Consider the following 21179-nt stretch of genomic DNA (forward strand, 5'->3'; position numbering starts at 1 on the left):
GATGATAAGAGATTGGCATAATGGCAGCTTGAAGTAATAGAGCAAACTGAAGTGTAGGGTCAAGACATACAGTACTCAGACGTTTGATCGGTAGGATATGGAAGTAAGTGGGAAAGACTTCAATTTAGGCAACAGGGAAAGATAAAGTTTAGGGAAGTATTGTGGACATTTGACACTTTTGCCTCCCAGCAAATGCCTTTCTTGTAGTCACAGAATCTACCACTGACTGTATAAATTTTAGGGAAAGAATGAAAGCCAATTACTAACGCCTAGAAATTGGTACACCATCTACAGCTTTCTGCCAGGGATCCTGAATCAGGGATTATGCTGAGAACAGGATATTTTATAATTAATTCCAATGATGATCTGGGGGCTGTGTGGTGGTAATAAAAATGGCAGTACCACAACCAGGCATGACCTTGATTGCTGTCATTTTGACTACTTAACTTCTTTTAGTTTCTGCCTATCTTTCAAGTCTATGTCTTCAGCTTGCCAATTTTTAAAAAGTGTGCTTTAAAAAAATTGATGAGACTTATAAAGGTCACAAATCTTAAGTATGCAACCTGATACACAGTCACCTGTGATTAAGATATAATCACCTAGATCAAGATATAAAATATTTCAGCACCCTAAAATAGTCTTCTCTCTGGCGTATTATTTTTTCAATAAATTCCATTTCTGCTAGTCAGTTTTTGGCTAAGTCAGAATGCAACTAAACATACTGACATTAAAACCCTGGCATTCAAATATCATCAAATGTGAAGCTTAATGGATTCAAAATGAAAACTCAGCAAGAAAAAGGGCAAAAGAGTATTTCTTATACCAAAGTTCTGAGGTCAAGCAAGATTCAAATTAGAACTTGTCATCCCCTCCCCCCGCACTGCCCCCGCCATACTAGAGATTGAACTCAGAACTGATGCATGCTAGGGAAAATGCAAGTGCTCTACCACTGAGCCACATCCCCAGCCCTAGGATTTGTTATTCTTAAACAATAAAACTTTATCTTATCAAAGTACCTAATGTTCTTAAATTATATAATCCTAATCCTCAACATCATCCTGTGGTCTGGAAACTAAATTCCTTTCAGGAACCATAACACTACCCAGACCTATTTCTTTTGGTTCCCTAAAATAAAACTAGACAATCTGAAAACTTCCAAAGATTGTTAATATGTGGTAAGTGGTACTACTTAGGTAGATATGCAAGGAAGTGTTTTTGCTTTCTGATTGTAGCTATGACTTTACAAGCATCATCACTAGATACAGAAGCACTAGTGTTATTAGTTAACAGAACATCATAAAGCATTTTGATAACTGTTGCATTAATAATGTCTATTACAAGGAACTCATTTTAAAAATATGAGTTAGTCATTTCAATCTCATTTGATGGCAATTTCTTCAGCTGCTTGGGCCTTACTCCTTACATGGCTTACAGGCAGATTCTTTTGACTCCTACTGCAAGATATATCCATTATCCAACCATTCCTCACTACCTCTATTGCTTCTTCTTTGATCTATCCTAGATTACTGCAAACCAGATGCTTGGAAATAATAGTGAAATGCCTTCAAAATTCTAAACAATGAATTTCAATGTAGGATTACCAAACCAATCATAATGAAGCATGGGAAAGAAATAAAGTCCTAGTCAGACCTAAAAAGATGAAAAGTTTATCTTCCAGGTAGTCTTATTTGGGGGGATAAAAAAGGGCACTTGCAAATATACTTCAGAAAACAGATACAACAAACAACAACAAAACAAATTCAAGAAAAAAGTGGGATCCAAAAAAATATATTCCAGGACTGGGGTTATGGTTCAGCGCTAGCACATGAGAGGCGCTAGGTTCAATCCTCAGCATCACATAAAAATAAATAAATAAAATAAAGATATTGTATCCAACTACAACTAAAAAAGAAAGAATAATACATTCCAAAATGGTAGTTAAAAATAACTTTTGCACAAATTTGATAAAGTTGATTAAGAAGCATAAAATGATCTGAGTTACAGAAAATATACTGAGTTAAATGATAAATCAAGGAATAGGCATTTTTATTCTGTCAAAGAAAAGTACAGACAAAAATATACTTCAGGAATCCCAGGACAAGAACTAAAACCACTGAACAAATTTGGTAATTCACAGTATTATTAAGACAGTTATAGTAAAATTATTTATCATCTGTCAAAATTTAAATAAATTAAATACTCCAAGAAAAAATTAAAATCTGCAAAAGCTATGGCCCAATTATTGAAGTGAATAACATACAGTATGTTTTAGAGTGTTAAGGGTATGAGAGAAAAGAATCCATCCCCTTATGCTTGGAGCATTTTATTTCAATCAATACAGACTTAAAGATATAAAATTTTGCCTGTGAATGAATACCTTCACATACTCTAGCACAAACTAGTTACAGATCTGCAGTTTTTAGGATCAATATATAAAGGAAAAACATAGGTCAAATATAGAACTTCAAAATAATAAACATCTATTAATACTGATTATATAAATTAATAGCATAATTTATAGAAGTCAGGAGGTAAAAGGTCATAATAAGTTGGAAAGGAAGCCAGAGTTGTTGACCAGTTCTTCAATTGGTAGGGAGTCATGAGACTGTTTAAAATTGATGGACTGAGAAATAAAGATTATTAAAGGAATAAAGGAAACCAAAAAAAAAAAAAAAAAAAGAATCAAAAACGTAACTAATAGTAAGGAGAAATAAAGATAAATTGCTTATCATCACAGCAAACAATCAACAGACACTTTTAAATGATAAATCAAGGAACAGCAGCAACAAACATGCTGTTAGCTCTGAGAAAGGGATTGGTGAGGACAGCAGAAAGGAACTCTTTCTTATACTTTTTATTTTCTGTCTGAATTGTTTAAAATTTTTACTCAGGTACATGCACTAAAGTTAAAATTGTTTTTAATCCTCAAAAACATCAGATCCAGTAGGCTCAGAAAGGAATTATAGTTGACAGTCTGTATAGGCAGATCCCAGGAAATTACAAAAAGCAGGTATAAACACTGAAAAAAGATTTAAAGTAAAGGCAGTTAAGCTTATTCAGCACTTCTAGAAGCAAAAGAGATAAAAATATAAGTCTATAGTTATGACTCAGAAACAAAAAAATGTTGAGAATTCTCCATTTAAGGTGACAGAGACTAACTTTAAAACTATTCTCATCCAAAGTGAAATAATATCTTAAAGTATTTCAGATTCTAGAAAATTCAATTTTGGATAAATAAATGTCATTCCATATAATTATGGACAATACCTTTAAAAATAATATTAAATAGGCTATCATTAAAATCATTATGATAATTAAAAGAATGATACTAGGGTTATAATCTTTTAATAAAATTTTTTACATTCTGAAACTTATTCAGTTCATACAATATACCAGTTCATAAATATACATGACATAGCAAACAAAAGGAAGAAAACAGAGTCTCCCTGGAAAACATTTCAAAGTACTTTCCTCTGTTTACTCATGACATATACCTGCCACATATTATTTTGGTATTCTAAACTGTTATACAAAGCTTTAAAAAATGAAAATTTCATAAAAAAATAATTATCATTTTTAGTGGGATTTCAAAGTAAATAAAAAGGTGTTCTGTTTACCAATGTATATTGCATAGAGATAGTAAAATACTTTTAATGTTTAGAAAAACATTAGGAAGCCAGTTTTTAATGGCTGCTAAATCTTAAAGCTGAGATTTCAAATTTTATTTATAAATCTAAAATTATACATTCTGTAGGTATAAAAGTTTAAAAAAATACATTCCAATTTAATTTTAAAAAGCCTTCTAAGTCAACATGTCAAACACTACTATGATTACTATAAAACTGGTTTGTAGATACACTTAGCCAAAATAAGTTAACTTCTAAAAATCAATAACATGTCGTATGGTGGCAAGACAATTTCATTAGAAACAAATGGGGGTAATTATAAAGTCAATATTATAAGTTTATTATTACAAATAAATACTTAAAACATTACAGAATACAAAAATGCATAGAATAGGTGAAGATTTTTCTTAATTTGTCACTAATACAGAAATCTGAGCACTTAATCCCTCAAGAAGCTGAAAGACTCAATTGAAAAGGTGACTTCACAAAGATATTGTGACCATCTATGAATCAAAAGAGGAAAGTCTATTATTTCTATTCAGGTGCTTCTAAAATGTTTTTAATTCAAGTGTTTTTATGTAATCCCTCCTTGAAGAACTTAAATGTCCTTTCCCTGAAAGACATTTTTTAACTAATAATTTTGGCCTCACAACATATATATCTCAAAAAATACATGTGATTCTACTGTCAACCACTTCCCCCAAACTAATACCTACACATATAAGTTCTTATAGGTATATACACATTTTCAAGATTATAAAAATATTTTTGTAAGCTTAAATAATTACTGAATGTTAATACAGATACATTAATATTTGTATAATTTTATTTATAAAAAGGTTTTATATATAGCAGCATTTGCATTGCAAATGAAATGTGAACAAATGATGTTACAGTGTACAAGATTCTTACTGCAAATCAGACTGAGCAGCTGCATGTTCCTCTAAAGGAACATCTGCCCCAACTACAGAGGAGTAATTCCTATACAGTACAAAAACCTTGAGGAGCTAATAACCTACATGATTTTGTAAGTGCATTTGAAAATTACCTCCATATAACTGAAAAGGTTTATTAAAATATCAAAAAAAAATCCAAGTTCTCTTTATCCCCAGAAATTTTCTAAAGAGATAAAGCAAAAATATATTTCCCCCCAAATATTATACAATCATAATTACATTCAAAATTAATGGAATCTTACAATCAAGTGAAATACACGTCTATGAAATGGTATTTATGAATACAGACAATCAGATAATATTCTTAAATATAATTAAAGATATAATTAAATCTTAAATAAACTGAATGATATTGTTGGCTTTCCCTTGTAGCTTTTCAAAAAATTTAAAATGTGGTCCAAGAACATTTAATATGCCTTTTCTTAGTTGTGTAATACTCAATGGGCCTCCATTCAAAGAAAAATCAGTTAAACTGCCAAAGAAAATGCATTTCACAAATTTACCTTCAGAGCTTTACAGCAATGATTATTGCTTTAAAATAAACTTCATTGATCAAAATTACTTCAGTATAGTTAGATTTCCTAAAGGAATTGGGATATAACCAGTTTTCTTGGATTTGGTTTAATGCTGCAAATGAACTCAGTATGCATTTCATGTTAGGTCATGCCTTTTCACCTTCATGGTCTTGGATTAAATCATGAATAGTATTTCCCTTATATCTTTAATTATACTTAAGAATATTACCTGATTGTCCTTATTCATAAATACCATTCCATATTCTGTATCTTGCTTGACTGTAAGATTCCATCAATTTTGAATATAATTATGATTGTATAATATTTTGAGGGAAAATAAAACCTACCACATTAGTTAAAACTAAAATGAGAAAACACAGCATATAGAAATGTTGGTCCTTGAGGTTTGATTTTCTTTTTTCCTACAGTTTCATCTTTTAGAGAAATACTGAAATTATAGAATAAAGGGGTATGGTGGAAAAAGCACTAAATGTTAGTTTAGCAACTAGCTCTTATAAATAATGGGAAGATCTGGCCAAAAAAAATGTGAAGAGAGATGCATTATAAATAGAGGAAACTCACTTAAAATGCCTTTCAAATTATGCTTGCATGTGTTCTTTTAAAATATTTTAGGAATCAAATAATTAGATATGTGATACATCTAGGTTGATAAAAATGAGTCATAACTACTGCAGTTGTATACAGTGTGATATGGGAGAAAAATGACTGAATTCAATGAAGAAATACTAATCTTATTTAAAATATTATTAAATTCTTACTTCTTCCCCCCAAAAAAAGATTATATTAATGAATTATCTTTAACTGAATCACATGAACTTATTAGATATTATTCAAAGGTTTTAAGAGTAAAAAATATTTAAAAAGCAACACTGTGAGGTATAAGAACATGAAAAGAACTCATTTGAAACTTTAAGACATTATTAAAAACCAAATTAAACCTTTCAATCTTAAACACTCAGATTAAGCTTGTTTTTGTTGAGCTCACGCTCCAGATTGCCAATCAAAGTATCAATGCTTTCTTGTAGATCTTTGAGATTAACTTTTCGATCCACTGTAGACTCAATGGTCTGCATTGTCAAGTATGTCTGGAATGTGCACTCTTTGGACATAGGAAGTGGCTGTTCAATCATTATTTCTGGTCCATTCATTTTGCTATAATCTTCTCCATTTTCTCTGTCTTCTGAAGGTACATCATCATAATCCACATCATTTAAATTTTCTTTTGTATTTAAAGAGTAGTTTTCTCCACAGCTGCTCCAGTCTCCTGCATAACGATTGCTAAGTGGACTGTCTAATCTGGTCTGCCTTGGTCTAAGTACTCCTGATGAATCAATACTATTCAAATTTAACATGTGAGGTCGTTCTTTCTTCCGCCTCAAATAATTCAGAGAGGACAACTGCTCTGGGAACAAACTGTCTGTTGATTCTCTGACAGTTAAACGTTGCACTAGAAATGAACAATAAATTTGTTTTAGTGACAGCAATCCAACTGGTCTTAAAAAAACAGAGCTAAATAAAGATAAGCCATTTAATAATCAACTAAAAACATGCATTAAAACAAAAACATGCACACTATCAAAAGTAAGCATACCATAATTATTTTTTTCTATCATCAGACATCATCAAAATTAGGAACAGAAGCTAGTGGAATGTTCGGTGGTGCTAATTCATGCTATATCATAATGTCCTCAAATAAATTAAATTTCCAATGTTGATTAACTTTTGGTGCAAGTTAATTATTATCTAGCTATAATTCAAACAGTAGCTAAGCTGGTAGCTTCTAAATTAAAGGCTACAGCAAAAAGCAGGCAAGGCAAGTGGGTGTACAAACAAAACAAAACAAAAAGTTCCTTTGTCTGCAAACATAATGAGGCAAGGCATCTAAAGTGATTACTCTAAAAGTCCTGACTTTAGTGGGCTCTTCTGCAATTAGCAACAGTGTCATAATTTACTAAGCAGCCCAAAATTTGCTTTGATAAAATGCAGGAATACTAGACTTGACCATTTGTTACCTGAGTTCGATTATACAGCATTAGCTACTAACAGTCTTCCTTTATTGCCTGGAAATAGTACAAATATTTTCATTTTTCCCATTCTGGTTAGATATTTAGCAAGCCCAAATAACATTCCTCTTTCTAAGACTATTTTTTTTAATATATATATTTTTTTAGTTGTAGATGGACACAATATCTTTATTTTATTTATTTTTATGTAGTGCTGAGGAGCAAACCCACTGCCATACATGCACTAGGCAAGCGCTCTACCCTGAGCCACAACCCCAGCCCCTGATTATTTTCTTTTGAGATAAGACGTATCATATCTTCTGGTATCGTACTGGCCACATAGAAGATCACTATAGATACACACATTATTTAATAATAAATTAAGGCTTCGTTGCTTACTCATTTATACTACACAAAATATATGTCTAAGGCTCTTCTGTATATAAAATTGACTTAATTCATAAGACTGAGACATAGCTACTAAAGATCATCCATACTTTCTTTTTTCTGCTTATTTATTTTATTAATATCTGCTTCTCCTTATATACTTCCTTAAGATAAAGAGCATGTAAATCAGTGATAACATACCAATCTTACAACATATAATCATGCTTGTTTACTATTGTACAAAATAAGAAAAACTACAAAAACATATATGGTTCTAGTTTTCCAGACTTAGAGTGATATAATATTTTTCAGACAGCACATAATATTTTACTTACATTCTATTAGGATACTTAATTGTGTGTCATGTTTTAAAAATGTCGATGTATTGCAATTTTTTTTTTTTTTGGCAGTATTGGGCACTGAACCCAGAGACTTGCACATGCTAGACAACTACTGTACTACTGAGTTACATCCCCAGTCCTATATACTTCATTTTTATGACAATTATTATTATATATTATTTATAGATAACTAAGTTCTTGATAAAAATTTTCAAGAAAATAAAGGTGAGATATTTATTTTAAGTGATCTTTCATGTAAGTATCAATATAAAATGTTCCATGCCATTAATTGATTCAAATGCAGAAAGGCTATCTAAATTTTTCCACTGTTTAATTATTCATATTCCTTTTTCTCCTCTGGCTACTTATCTCCACTGTCTCCTTTTTTCCCCTTTCTCTGTGTTCTACTTGTTCTTAGTGTTAAACTGCTATGACTGTTGTTTTTGCCACCAAATTAACAGAACACTGCTAACCTTGGGCTCATCTGGTCTGATCCAACCACACATCTTTTGATTCTTGTGTCTTAAGCTTTCATTATGCCTGTATTTTCTGACATTCACCTGCAAAATCCAGATTTCTTTTGTTGCCAGTCTCTTAACGCCGTTTTTTAGCCAAGATGCTATTCCAACATTATCTTTGCATTCTGAATAGTATTTAGGAAACCAATTAAATCAATACTTTATATCTTTTAGACTAAAAATTCAATTTCTAAAAAATCAATGACATTGCCTTTTTTAAAGTGATGATGCTAGAATGTTTTCTTTGTTGATGCAAAGAAAATGGCTAATTTTAACCCTAAAAGAAAAGTTCTTTCTTATTACTGTTGACTACTCACTTTCAATGGAATGAAATAAGAAATGCAGTCTAATAAGGTTGCTGAAAAACCTTCAAAATGAAATGACTAATTACTTAAGAAACTTAATTTGTTTTTATTCACCATGTTATTCAAAATGAAATGACCAAGTACTTAAGTACTGGGATTGTGGCTCAGTGGCAGAGCACATGCCTCACACATATGAGGCACTGGGTTCAATTCTCAGCACCACACAAAAATAAAAACAATTAAAATAAAGGTATTGAGTCCATCTACAACTAAAAAAATATTAAAAAAAAAAAAAAGATCAAGGGTAAATGCCATGTCAACTTGGGATAATCTGAAAAACAATCATGAATACAGTAAAGATGTCAGGAAGACGAATGAATGGATTTAAGAAGAAAAATAAATTTTGCTTCATAACAGTTGAACTTAAAATGAGAAGAGTAAATAAATTAACATTAAGTATTATGTGCCAAAAGCTGTCCTCATATAAAGTCTGTAACAAAAGATGATACTGATGTTAAGGTCAAAGTGCTAATAAGTGGCACAACCAGGATTCAGATCCAGATCTGACCAAATCCAAAATGTGTACACTGTCCCACGTTTCCAATATTATCAGAAAAGGCACAAAATATACATAGAAAAATCTGAAGGAGAGGTATCAATTTATAAATATATTAAAAAGCAAAGCTAAAAAATATTATCTTCAATCATACATGGGAATATTTTATGATTAGCTAATTCACCCCCATCATTGAAAAATAAGAATATTTCCATAGAATCATTTACCTGGCCAGAGTTGGAGTAAATAATGAAGAACTTCAATATGTTTTTTAAAATTCAAAGCGCTTGCAAGTTCTTCTGAATCAGTAAAGACTCTGTTGTTATGGGTGGAAGTCTCTTGCCTCTGACTTAATAATACTGGTCCGAAGCACACGGCCAAATTCTGGCAGGTCATCTTATTTACTTCATGATGAGAAGCTACCAATTTCAAATGATCCAACAACATCTTTAGGGTTGCCTAAATTAAATCAAATGAAATTTCACTTAATATATTCATATAGACACAAATCCAAGGATACAATTTATGGCAAAATATAGGTATGCATCTTGTTACTTTTAAAAGTTTGTTTCAAAGGCTTATTCGTAAGTTGGATATCAGGAACCTGAACATGTTTTCTAACAGAAACATTACAAAGGGGTCCAGATAATATTCTAACAACATGATTTAATCCATTAAATGATTCTAATAATACTCCATAAAATGCTTCTGAATGTATTCCAAATTTCAACTGGAGTCCCTGGGATAATGCATCATCAACTCTTCCTCTCTACCCTCTCTAAAAGATAACAGCAAAAGGTATAATGGAAAGGAAAGTTCATTTTTAAAGTATAGATAAATCCTATAGTTATAAATACAGGCCTACCATACTTAAGAAGCTTTACTATTTCAGAGCATAGCCAGAGTCTACCATGATGCAGATTTTTTAAAGATCAATGTGTTTCTTAACTAATAAATATTAAGCAGATAAAAGATGGAAAAAGGAAAGTTAGAAGTAAAATAAAAATTTACAGGAAAAAAATATTTTAATCCTTAAGGAAACGCATAAATAGAACTGGGTCAAGAAGTGGAATATTTATTTGAGTTTATGTACTTAGGGAAAGTAATAATGTTTTTTGAAGTATTACAAAATCAGTTGTAATTTCTTATAAATTACATTGAAAAAATAACTAGGTTCAAAACATAAACATTATATAAAATAAAATTGTGATAAATTAGGTCACATCCACTCAATGGGACAGTATGCAGCCTCTTTAGAAAGGATGTTAATAGCATGGGTAAATTCATGCAACAGACTAAAAACAATCACTAAATTATGTAATTCTGGTCATGTGATTTAAATTCCTGACACTCATTTCTTCACTCAAAAGTGGCATTTATAATTTTACCTAATGTTAGGAGGGATTACTTCCACCTCTTCAATTGTCTCCTCCTACTACACCCCACCCTCAGCTTCTGCACTCTTTAGAGGTTCCTCTCCCTCATGCAAAGGAGGAGTGTATTGGAGAGAACACTGGACATTTCTGGGACAAATAACTAGTGAATAAAGTTACTGGGCTCAAAGTTTCTACCCACTCATCTTGCACTTTCTACCCCTATACAATAAGAAATGCAAACAAAGTTGGCCTCCTCTGGTCAAGCCCAACCACATCTTTCTCTCATTTTCCCTTTATTCTCAGTAACAGCCTCTAAAGTCAGGCTTAGGCTGGTTCTGCAGACCAGTCATCCTTCTGTTCCTCCTGCAAGTAAACCTGAAGATGCTGGTGTTGAGATTAGATGTGGGGGAAGAGTAAATGGCACGAGGCAAGGAGAAAAGAAGCAGAGGTGTGGGCAGAGTGCATAAGTCTTAAGACTAAGCCATATACACAAAAATGGTTGTCAAATTTAAAAAATATTAAAAGAAAACACATCAAAATATCAGTTATATTTGCCTTTGGATATTGGTAATTTTACATTTTCTATATTTTCTCAGATAAACGTATTATTTTAATAATAAGATAACAATACATTTTAAAAGCTTAAAAGGCATATTCATGCCTAGATTAAAGTCAAATACAGAAACTGTAAAACTGATTTCCAGATTTATGCTGTTTAAAAAGCAATAAAGACAGAGCTTAAATACTTAACTGCCACAAATATTAAAGACGTGAAAATGTAGTTCTTAGAGCTAAGCACATAATTCATTAGCTGGATTTGGGAAAAATGCATACCAATTACATTACCTTCTCAACACCTGGCAGACAATTCAACAGGTCAACAGTGAACTTAGAATCACCTGGGTCATTTTCACAACCATTTGATGACATTTTCAAAGGACTTTTTACCATTGCATCTAATACAGCCTCATAAAGCTGCTTTGTTATCAGAGGAGAGGGAAGTTCTCTTAAATAATCCTTAAGAACACCTTTAAAAAAACAAATCAGAGAAAGTTGTGATTGGTTTTCAGAGTGAAATAAAGAACTATGTTTTTGTTTTTAAATGTTAAGTATTATCATAGCCAACTTTTAATATTCCAAAAATAAAAGCAACATTAAAAAGCAGTATAACAAAACTCTAGCATTTTGTATTTTTTAAGTTATCTTGGTAATTTAGTTTTGAAAACATACTAAAAACGCACACAAATTTCCAACTACCATACATATTAAGTTTATGAATCATAATAAGCTACCTGATTATTATGATTGAATCCTATTGATTCTGCCCTTCTATAAAAGGCTCCTCAAAGTGAATGTAAAACAGAAGAAAGGCATATTAATTGATGTTAGTTGTAAATAATTATTCCAACTATGTAAATTTTGAGTTTCCAGACTTTTATTAATAGTGAAAGAGTACCAATGGTCCAAAGTCCTTGCAAATAAATATATAATTGCACTTCCTTTCTAATTCTGGAGACGGGCTTTAAACAGATATACAAGATGGTTGAATAATCTATAATGTTACACTATCATATGAAAGAAAAAAATCACTCCTGAAACCAAAAGCCAAGAAAAGAAAACATCAGACATCACTATAGGAGTAAGGGAAGTCAATTTCAAACACACCTCAAGCGGTTTTGAACTGAGATACTACCTATAATAGAGGAAACAGTAAAGTCATAGTTGTTACATCTAAGCAAAGTAAGACACGAGATAAAACTGAAATGTCATCAAAAGGGAAAACAAGATATTTCTGATTGCCAAAACCTAAAAATACACAATATTGATTTAGAACATGCTCTCAAATTAGCTGAAAACTTAGTCTAAAAGATTAGCTTGAATTAAAAAGCATCATATAGGAAGCTTTCCATTTCATAATTTAAAAAATTTTAATAGTAACATGGTTCATACATTTCTTATGCATCATTCAAATATTTGTTTCTCTCCATTTATTACATAAAAGATAGCATATATCTCCCATTCTGTTTCTTACTTTTTCATTTAATACTATAACCTTGAGATCTTCTCAGTACATAGACAGCTTTCTCAATCATTTTTGTAGCCCCATGATAGCACTCCAATGGATGGGTGTACCAGTTTAATCTGTTCACTCCCCTATAGATGGGTATTTTGATTCTTCCTAATCTTTTATTTCAAGATACACTGCAATGAAAAATCTTGCACATCACAACTTTGGGTAAATGCAGGTATGTCTATAGCATAAATTGCCTGAAGGGGGAATGCTAAATCAAAAATGCATTTGTAATTATGAGGGAAAGGGAAAAAAGAATGTTTCTTTCCTCTTTGGGGCTTGAGTATACAGATGGATATGACTTGAAATAGAAAAAAAAAAAGGAGGAAAACTATGTATTCGCAGGTAGAGAGAAGAGTTTTATTTTGAACATACTGAGCTTAAATTATTTATGGGACATTTGAGGTTGCTGAATACAAAAATGTGAGGCTAAGGAAAGAGATGAATGGAGACACAGAGATCTGAGAAAGATCATTTTAAAGGCGATAATGACTGAGATTATCAAAGAGGCATGGGTGATAAGAGGTAGTGCAGAAAATAACCCTGAAGAACATCAATTTTTCAGGGAACAAGATTTTTGAATGGTAACTAAGGAAGAATGGGAAAGAAGCATGTGTGGTAAGAAGAGGCAGTGATGGGGATGGGAGAAGAATGGGAAATATGCTGCCAAGCAAGTCAAGGAAAAAAATGTTTCAAGAGAGAGTTAAAGCTATCAAATGAAACCCAAGAAAAATTAGGCTAAATAAAAAACAGCATTAAATTCTGTGAAATATAGTATTCTTAGCCCTACTAAATCATAATCTCCAGGGGCCATGTCTCAAGAACCTGTATTTTTAACAAATTTATCTTATGATTTTATGCAACTAATTTTTTTTTTAACTGACTACAGAAAACAATGATCTGGAGATAATTTTGAGAAGAGCAAAAAAAGGAAGTGAGGCAACCATGGCAATTGGTTTCAGGAGAATAAAGGACTCTGGAGTCAGGCAGTTGGTGAAAAAATAAATGGGCATAAAAGAAACAAATACAGATCACCAGTTTAAGAAGTCTGGCTTTGAGAGAAGGTGATAACCACATAGGAGAGGAAAGGACAGGGAGAAGCAGGATCAAAGTAGAGATTTTCCTTGAAAGACTAACAACATTTGAATATTTCAACACTAATTGTAAAGAAGACATCAAAAAGGGTTTCAAGACTCAGGAGAGAGAGAATGAAATCAATTGAGCAAAGCTCCCAAAGAGGAAAGAAAAGATTACTGACAACAGATGTAGGAATTAAAATTAGTCCAAGATGTAAGGAAAATTATATCTACACTACTGCAAAAAGGAAACTGGGAAGTAGAAAGCATGTATGCCAAAGAATGCTCACTGATAGACTGGTTCACAAAAGTAGAGGAATTTCCCAGCAGAAGGTTTTTATTTTCTCTGTGAATTAGGAGGCAAGATCATCAACCAAGTGACATGGGTGAAAGAGGTTTAAGGAGAGTGAGAAGACACTAATCAGATAGTCTGGAGAATAAGAGAGAAAAGGCTGATAAGAAAACACAATTACTAGCAAGCACCACTAAGGACCAAGTTAATCTTGAAATCTATGGGTTTATTCAAGAACCAAAATATACTCTTGTATAATTCTTTTCTCCTAACAATCAGGAACCTAGATACAGGCTAGAAAAGCGTGCAATGACTGAAAACACCAGACAAACATATGGGAGGAGCAGGAGAGAGGGACTATGTCCGAAACATTGGACATGAAGTAAAGAACAAGTGATTCATGAGCAATGGGAACTAAATGAGGTAAGCCCTTAAGTTCTCCAATTTACTTCCTGAAGGGACTTTTCAGGTTGCAGAAGGGAACAGAAATCTGGCTAAAGTTCAACAGTGAAGCTAAGCTGAGATGAAGCTAGAAATCCAAGGAGGCCAACACAGCTAGAGCTTTCAGGACAGAGTACTAGAGGTCTGGAGGCTATCCAGAAAGAACTCTGGAAATTTGCAAGGATCCTTGTGAATCTTCATCTGAGTACTGATAAGCACATACATAGGAGGCAACTATACAAGGCTGGGGAGAGAACCATCCAAAAGGATTAGAGAGAACAATTCAGGGTGCTCACACAAGGCAGGCAATAGCTCCTGTTCTGAGGTGCCAGAGTGAAAAACGTCATCATTTATTGAATTTGGATACAGTACTGTTTTGGATTGAATTGTCCTTCCTCCCCCTACCCCAAATAAAGGTTTACTGAAATATGAACCCCTAGTACCTCAGAATGTGGCCTTACTTGGAATAAATTATTTATAGAAGTAATAAAGTTAAATGAGCTCATTAGGGTAGGCCCTAATCCAATATATATGTCCTTGTAAAAAGGAGACAGACACACACAGAGGAAAAATGAAATGATGAAATACAGGAATAATAAACATATGAAAATGGAATATTGGATTTATACATCAACAAGACAAAGAATCCCAAAGATTGCTAACAAACCACCAGAAACTAAAAGAAACAAGGAAAAATTCCTTTACAGGAATCCAAGAGGGCAGGGTACTACTGATACTTTAATTTTGGATTTCTAATATCCAAAACTGTGAGAAAATAAATTTCTATTGTTTTATTTTATCATCATCATCACCACCACCATCAACATATTTTTTGGCACAAATAGGGACCTGAACTCAGAGGTGCTCTACCACTGAGCCACAACCCCCCTCCTATTATTATTATTATTATTATTATTATTATTATTATTTTTAATCTTGTGAAGTTGCCAAAGCTGGCAGCATATTTGTAATCCCTCTTGCCTCTGCCTCCTGAATAGCTGGGATTATAGGTATATGTCACCATATGTGGCAAATTTCTATTGTTTTAGCCACTTTTGTTATAGCAGCCCACAGGAAACTAATACAACCACCTAGAAGATTTTTAATTTAATAGTGAATCAAAGAAATAGACAAAAAGGAGACTTATTTAGAAGCTACTCTCAGTCTACCTAGAAAAACTGAGAAGATAAAACTTTGTGAATAAATTAATTGCATACCAGAACACAGAGTATTTATAGGAATATAAAAATATCCAGCATCCAAGAAGGTAAAATTTGCATCTAGCATCCAATAAAAAAATTATCATGCATAGAAAAGAGGCAAATATAACCTATGATTAGGAGAAAAATCAACTTAAACCAATCAGAAAAGACAAAGCTGAAAGAATTAGCAGATAAGTATAATAAAAAGTTATTAAAACTATTCCATATGTTCAAGAAGCTAGAATACTAGAATAAAGATTGAACATGTTAAGTGAAGACTTGGAAAGTTATACACACACACACACACACACACACACACACGTGCATATATACGCACATCCCAAACAAACTTTTAGTAGTAAAAACTAGATATCTGAGGTTTAAAATGCAATAACATCAGACGACTAGTGAAAATATAGCAATAGAAACAATCCAAATTAAAATAGGAGGGCATGAAAAAGTAAATCATCAGTGAGCTGTGGAATAATTTCAAGTGGCCTTATATATACATAATTGGAATCTTTAAAGAAAAGGAAATGGCAGGGAGTGGTAGATAGGAAGGAAAAAAATAATTTCAATAATAAACAGATAAAAATCACATTATAGTTGAAGATTTCAGTTCCACTATTAGCAACAGAAAGAAAACAAAGACATAGAAGACTGTGACAAGATTATTAGTCAACTTGACTTTATTGATAATTACAGCACTCTTCATCCCTAACCACTAGAATACACATCCTTTAGATGAACTCAAAAAGGAACATTTACCACCAAAAAAAAGAAAAGAAACCCCCCAAAACTAAAAACAAACAAAAAAAACCACACCAGACTTTAAAATAAATCTCAATAAATATAAAAGCATTTGAGTCTATGAAGTATAGTCTATGATTATAATGAGTTAAATGAGAAATCAATATTAGAAAAATATCTGGAAAATTCATCAAGTATTTGGAAACAAACTAACATACTTCTAAATAACCCATGGGTGGAAGGGGAAAAAAAAGCATTTTCAACTGAATGCAAATGAAAATACAACTTATCAAAATTTGTGGGATTGTACTAGAGGTTTGGAGGCTATCCAAAGCAACGTTTAGGGGAAAATCTATAGTTAAATGTTATATTAGAAAAGAAAGGTATCAAATAAGTGGCCTTAGCTATATTCAGAAACTAGAAAAAGAGGAGCATGTTATATCCAAAGTAAGTAGAAGAAAGGAAAATACAAAGATCAGAGTAGACCTTAATGAAACAGAGACTAAGAAAACAGAAAAATCAATGGCACCAAAAGTTGATTCTCTAAAACATCAACAAAACTGACAAATCTTTCAGTAGATTAATCAAGTGAAAAAGAGAAGACACAAATTACTTAAATCAAGAATAAAAGAGGGAATGGGGACATCTACTAACTTTAAAGAAATGAAAAGGATTATAAGAGCATACTATGAACAACTATACCTAATAAATTAGTTCACACAAAAGTTAGAATGCACAGAACAACAGAAACTATTCATAGTTCAAGAAGAAATAGAAAATCTAATTAAACTTTTAATATTAAGAGATTAAATTAGCCATTTAAAACTTCCCACAAAGAAAATTCAAGTCTAGAGGGCTTCACTGGGGAATACTATCAAATATTTAAAGAATACCAATTCTTCACAGACTCCTCCTCAAAATAGCAAAGAGAACACTTCCTAATTAGTATTATAAAGACAGTATTAACACGATACCATACCAGATAGAGACATCACAAGAAAATTATAAATCAGTATCTCTTAGAAATGTAGAAAGAAAATTATTCAACAAAATATTATCACATGAAATCCAGCAAAATATACATATATATATATATATATATATATATATACACATACATACACACACACATGTACGTAACTTTTTTTAAAATAGAGTACTTACCATAACCAAGTGAGAATTGTCACAGGGATGCAAGGTTGGTCTGACATCTGAAGACCAACTGATGAAACATATCAATCAAATAAAGGACAAAAACCCACATAATCTTCTCCACAGACTCAGAAAAGTCTAGCAAAATATATTTCATGATAAAATATAATCAACAAACTTGGAATAGAAGGGAACTTCCTCAATGTGATAAAAGGAATCTGTGAAGAATTAACACTTAGGAAAAAAAGTACCAAATTTTACTCTGAAAACAAAAATTATTTTTGAAAAATATTAAAGGAGATCTAAAATGTAATTTAATCTCACTTTGTGGATCAAAAGACTTAAAACTGTGACAAGGTCAACACTCACCAAATTGATTACAGATTCAATGTAAATTCTATTAGAACTCCAGCTAGCTTTGTCACAGAAATTTATTAACTAACCCTAAAATTCATATGTAAATTCAAAGAGACCCAGAACAGCCTAAAAATCCTAAAGAGGAAGAACAGGGAGTTTTAAAACTTACTACAAAGCACTACAAAGCTTCAGTAATCAAAACAGTGGTACTGGTATCAGGATGAATATATACAGCAATGAACTAGTATTAAGAACCCAGAAAAAAGCCCTCACATTTGTAGTCAATTGACTCTTGAAAAGGTGAAAGACAATTCAATGAGGATAGAATACTCTTTCAAAAGAGGTGCCAGGACAAGTGAAAGTCCACTTATAAGAGATTCATAAAGTTGGAGCCTCTTCCTTACATAATGTACAAAAATTAATTATAAGTGGATAACAGACCTAAATACAAGAACTAAAACTATGAAATGCTCAGAAGAAAAGATTATAAATCTTTATGATCTTGGGTTAAGCAAAGCTTTAGATATTACAACAAAATTGCAAGTGAAAAATATACTAGAATCATCAAAATCAAAGGATATCATCAAGAGAATAAGTGGGGGGGAATGGCACATTATATATCAGATTAGAGACTTGTACATAAAGAACTCTTACAAATAATCTGATTTAAAACATGGACAAAGGTTCTGAATAATTTCTCTGAAGAAAATATGCAAGTGGCTAATAAGAAGATGGCATGCCAGTATTTAGGAATAAATCTGATAAAATATGTAAGAATTACACATTGTCAATTTAAAAATATTGCTGACAAATTAAACACAACATAGATTTATCATGTTCTAAGATCTCAATTCAATATTGTTAACATGTTAATTTTTCTCATATCGATGTATAAATTTAATGCAATAATCAAGATAATGTGATTTAGGCATAAAAGAGATATTTACCCAAAAGAACTGAATAGGATTGGGGGTATAGTTCAGTGGGGCCCTGGATTCAATCACCTATAGAAAGGAAGGAAGGGAGGGAGGGAGGGAGGGAGGGAGGGAAAGAAAAAAAAAAGGAAAGAAAGGAAGGAAGGGAGGAAAAAAGAAAGAGAAATGAAGGAAGAAATAAAAGCATATGCCCACTCAACAACTTACAAATGAATGTTCAAAGCAGCTTTATTTATAATAGCCCCAAACTTGAAAAAACCCAAATGTCTGTCAATAGATGAATAGATATACCAGTGACAGTATATCCATACAATGGAATACTATTTGGCAATAAAAAGGAAATGGACCCTCATTACAAACCAGCTAGTGGTGTGGACCTCAGGCAGGCATTTTCTTTGTGTGTGAAAAACATGCCTTACCAATGCCTTCCTAGTGGTTGGGCAGGAACTTGTACGCTAACCTATGTTATTTCCCAGGCAGATGTTGTCCCTGGGGTTCAACCTCTCTAAATATCAGTAGAAGCTCATGGTAGAATCAAAAGAGCTATATAAATTATTCCCCTATTAGTTGTCATAGGAATTACAGCCAGGAAAGGAGCAAGAGTTAGGGAAATAGCATTTTCTGAGGCCCACTATAACCAACTGTCAACACAGTTTATGGATAACATGGGGTGAATTCCAGGAACACTTGAGACCTTATAAGACCAAGGAGATTCCCTTGAAGAGGTAGTCCTACAAAACAGGTTTAAACCTGCTGACCACTGAAAAGGGAGGACTCTGTGCATTCCTGGATGTGAAATGCTATTTTTACATGTAGGAGAAAATGGCGCATTGTAACTTTCTGTACTCTGTAGAAATGTAGCTGCATCAGTTAATTGTTAGTATGAATTATAGGTTACTATGCCAATAAACTGATGTCTGAACTATAACCTTATAGATATGGAGGTTTTATATATATAGCTCTTAGGGATGTAAGCTTACAGTTATCTTGACAAACTGCTGACTATGATGAAGTCCACTTTCTGATATCACTTGCAGGTGTCTCACTGCCTTTGTTCTGCATCTGTGAGCTGCTTATCATAAGAATTCCTGTGCATGGTCTGTGATCATGTGGGTCAAGAATTCAAACCCACCAATGTTGTAAATTTCCTATAAAGACCCATGTAATCTCAACTCAAGGCCCAGAATTTCAGAGTGATAGCTTTTCTGGGTCTGCCAGCGTCATAAACCTGAGTTCTCAAAAAAAAAAAAGGAAACGGACCATGAATACTTGCAATAACATGGATGAATCTCAAAATAATTTGGCTAATAAAAGAGGCCAAATTCCCCACCTCTGCAAAAAATAAAACACTACATGAGTTCATTCTGTGTAACTCCATTACATAAATTCTAAAAAATGAATTATAACAACAGCAAGAAAGATCAATGGTTGCCTCAGGACAGGGAATAAAGAGGCGAGAGGCACAGGCAGGAGGAATTACACAGAAATATGAGGGACCTTTTGGAGACAGCGCTTATATTCATTACATCTGCTGTGGTTATGGTTCTATGAAATATGAACATATGTGAAAACATCCTATTATATGCTTTTTATCATATGGAAATTATACCTCAATAAAGATGTTAAATAAGACTCATAAATGACATTGCAGATCAGAGGTTTTGTCAGATGGGTGGAGCAAAGAACAATGATGAGGTAACAGCATTTAGGACATTTGTATGAAAGTTGCTAAAATGATGAACCATGAAATCTAATATGACCAGAGTGGGAAACGAGAAGAGAACTGACTGAGCAAAAATATTAAAGGATAACTAATGAAGTGAAAAATGGGAAGGAATTTAACTGAGTAAGGAAACTTGAGAATAGGAAATTTAGCTCTAGAATGAAATGAATTCAAATTTCAGAGGCAAATCCTAGATGACAAGAACCATGATATCAGGAGTAGATCATAAAGTAGAGCTGATATAAAGGTCATAGTTGATGACAAAGAACCTAGGGTTCTGAACCATCATTTGTATGTTAAAGTCACTTAGGATGATGGCAGGACTTGAAATGAACATATAACCATTTGCTAAGATATCAAAGTCCTCAGGGAATGAAGAGGACTTCATATCTTAAATTTTGTATTTGCTTTCAAAAAAAACAAAAACAAAAACAAAAACAAAAAACCCCTGGTTTGTCTGGAGCATTTCATTCTGTGCTCCAGACAAACCAACCTCTAAAAATGCATCAAACTGTGAACAACTCCATCACTTACTTCATTAATTTCTTATTTTCTAGACTTACTTATTAACTATAT

At 32.4% G+C, this 21179-nt stretch overlaps 1 protein-coding gene across 2 annotated transcripts in view; it reads right to left on the reverse strand.

The window, feature by feature from the left end:
- Positions 1-3329: 3329 nt before the first annotated feature.
- The window catches only part of Syde2 (synapse defective Rho GTPase homolog 2), a 44525-nt gene continuing 26675 nt past the window's right edge, over positions 3330-21179 (reverse strand). The window contains exons 5-8 of one of the 2 annotated variants that reach the window (XM_046443266.2): positions 11451-11632; positions 9456-9687; positions 7131-7178; positions 6427-6565 (exon numbers count right to left, since the gene is read on the reverse strand). In XM_046443266.2, coding sequence (XP_046299222.1) covers positions 7141-7178; positions 9456-9687; positions 11451-11632 — 452 coding nt within the window. In that variant the 3' untranslated portion in view covers positions 6427-6565; positions 7131-7140. Of the gene's footprint in view, positions 6566-7130; positions 7179-9455; positions 9688-11450; positions 11633-21179 lie in introns of both variants that reach the window. The other variant, XM_046443265.2, reaches the window with a different exon arrangement.

The sequence above is a fragment of the Marmota monax genome, unplaced genomic scaffold, assembly GCF_021218885.2.
Source record: "Marmota monax isolate L192 unplaced genomic scaffold, Marmota_monax_Labrador192_F-V1.1 WCK01_AAM20220418_F8-fsc00046, whole genome shotgun sequence".
Classification (NCBI taxonomy): domain Eukaryota; kingdom Metazoa; phylum Chordata; class Mammalia; order Rodentia; family Sciuridae; genus Marmota; species Marmota monax.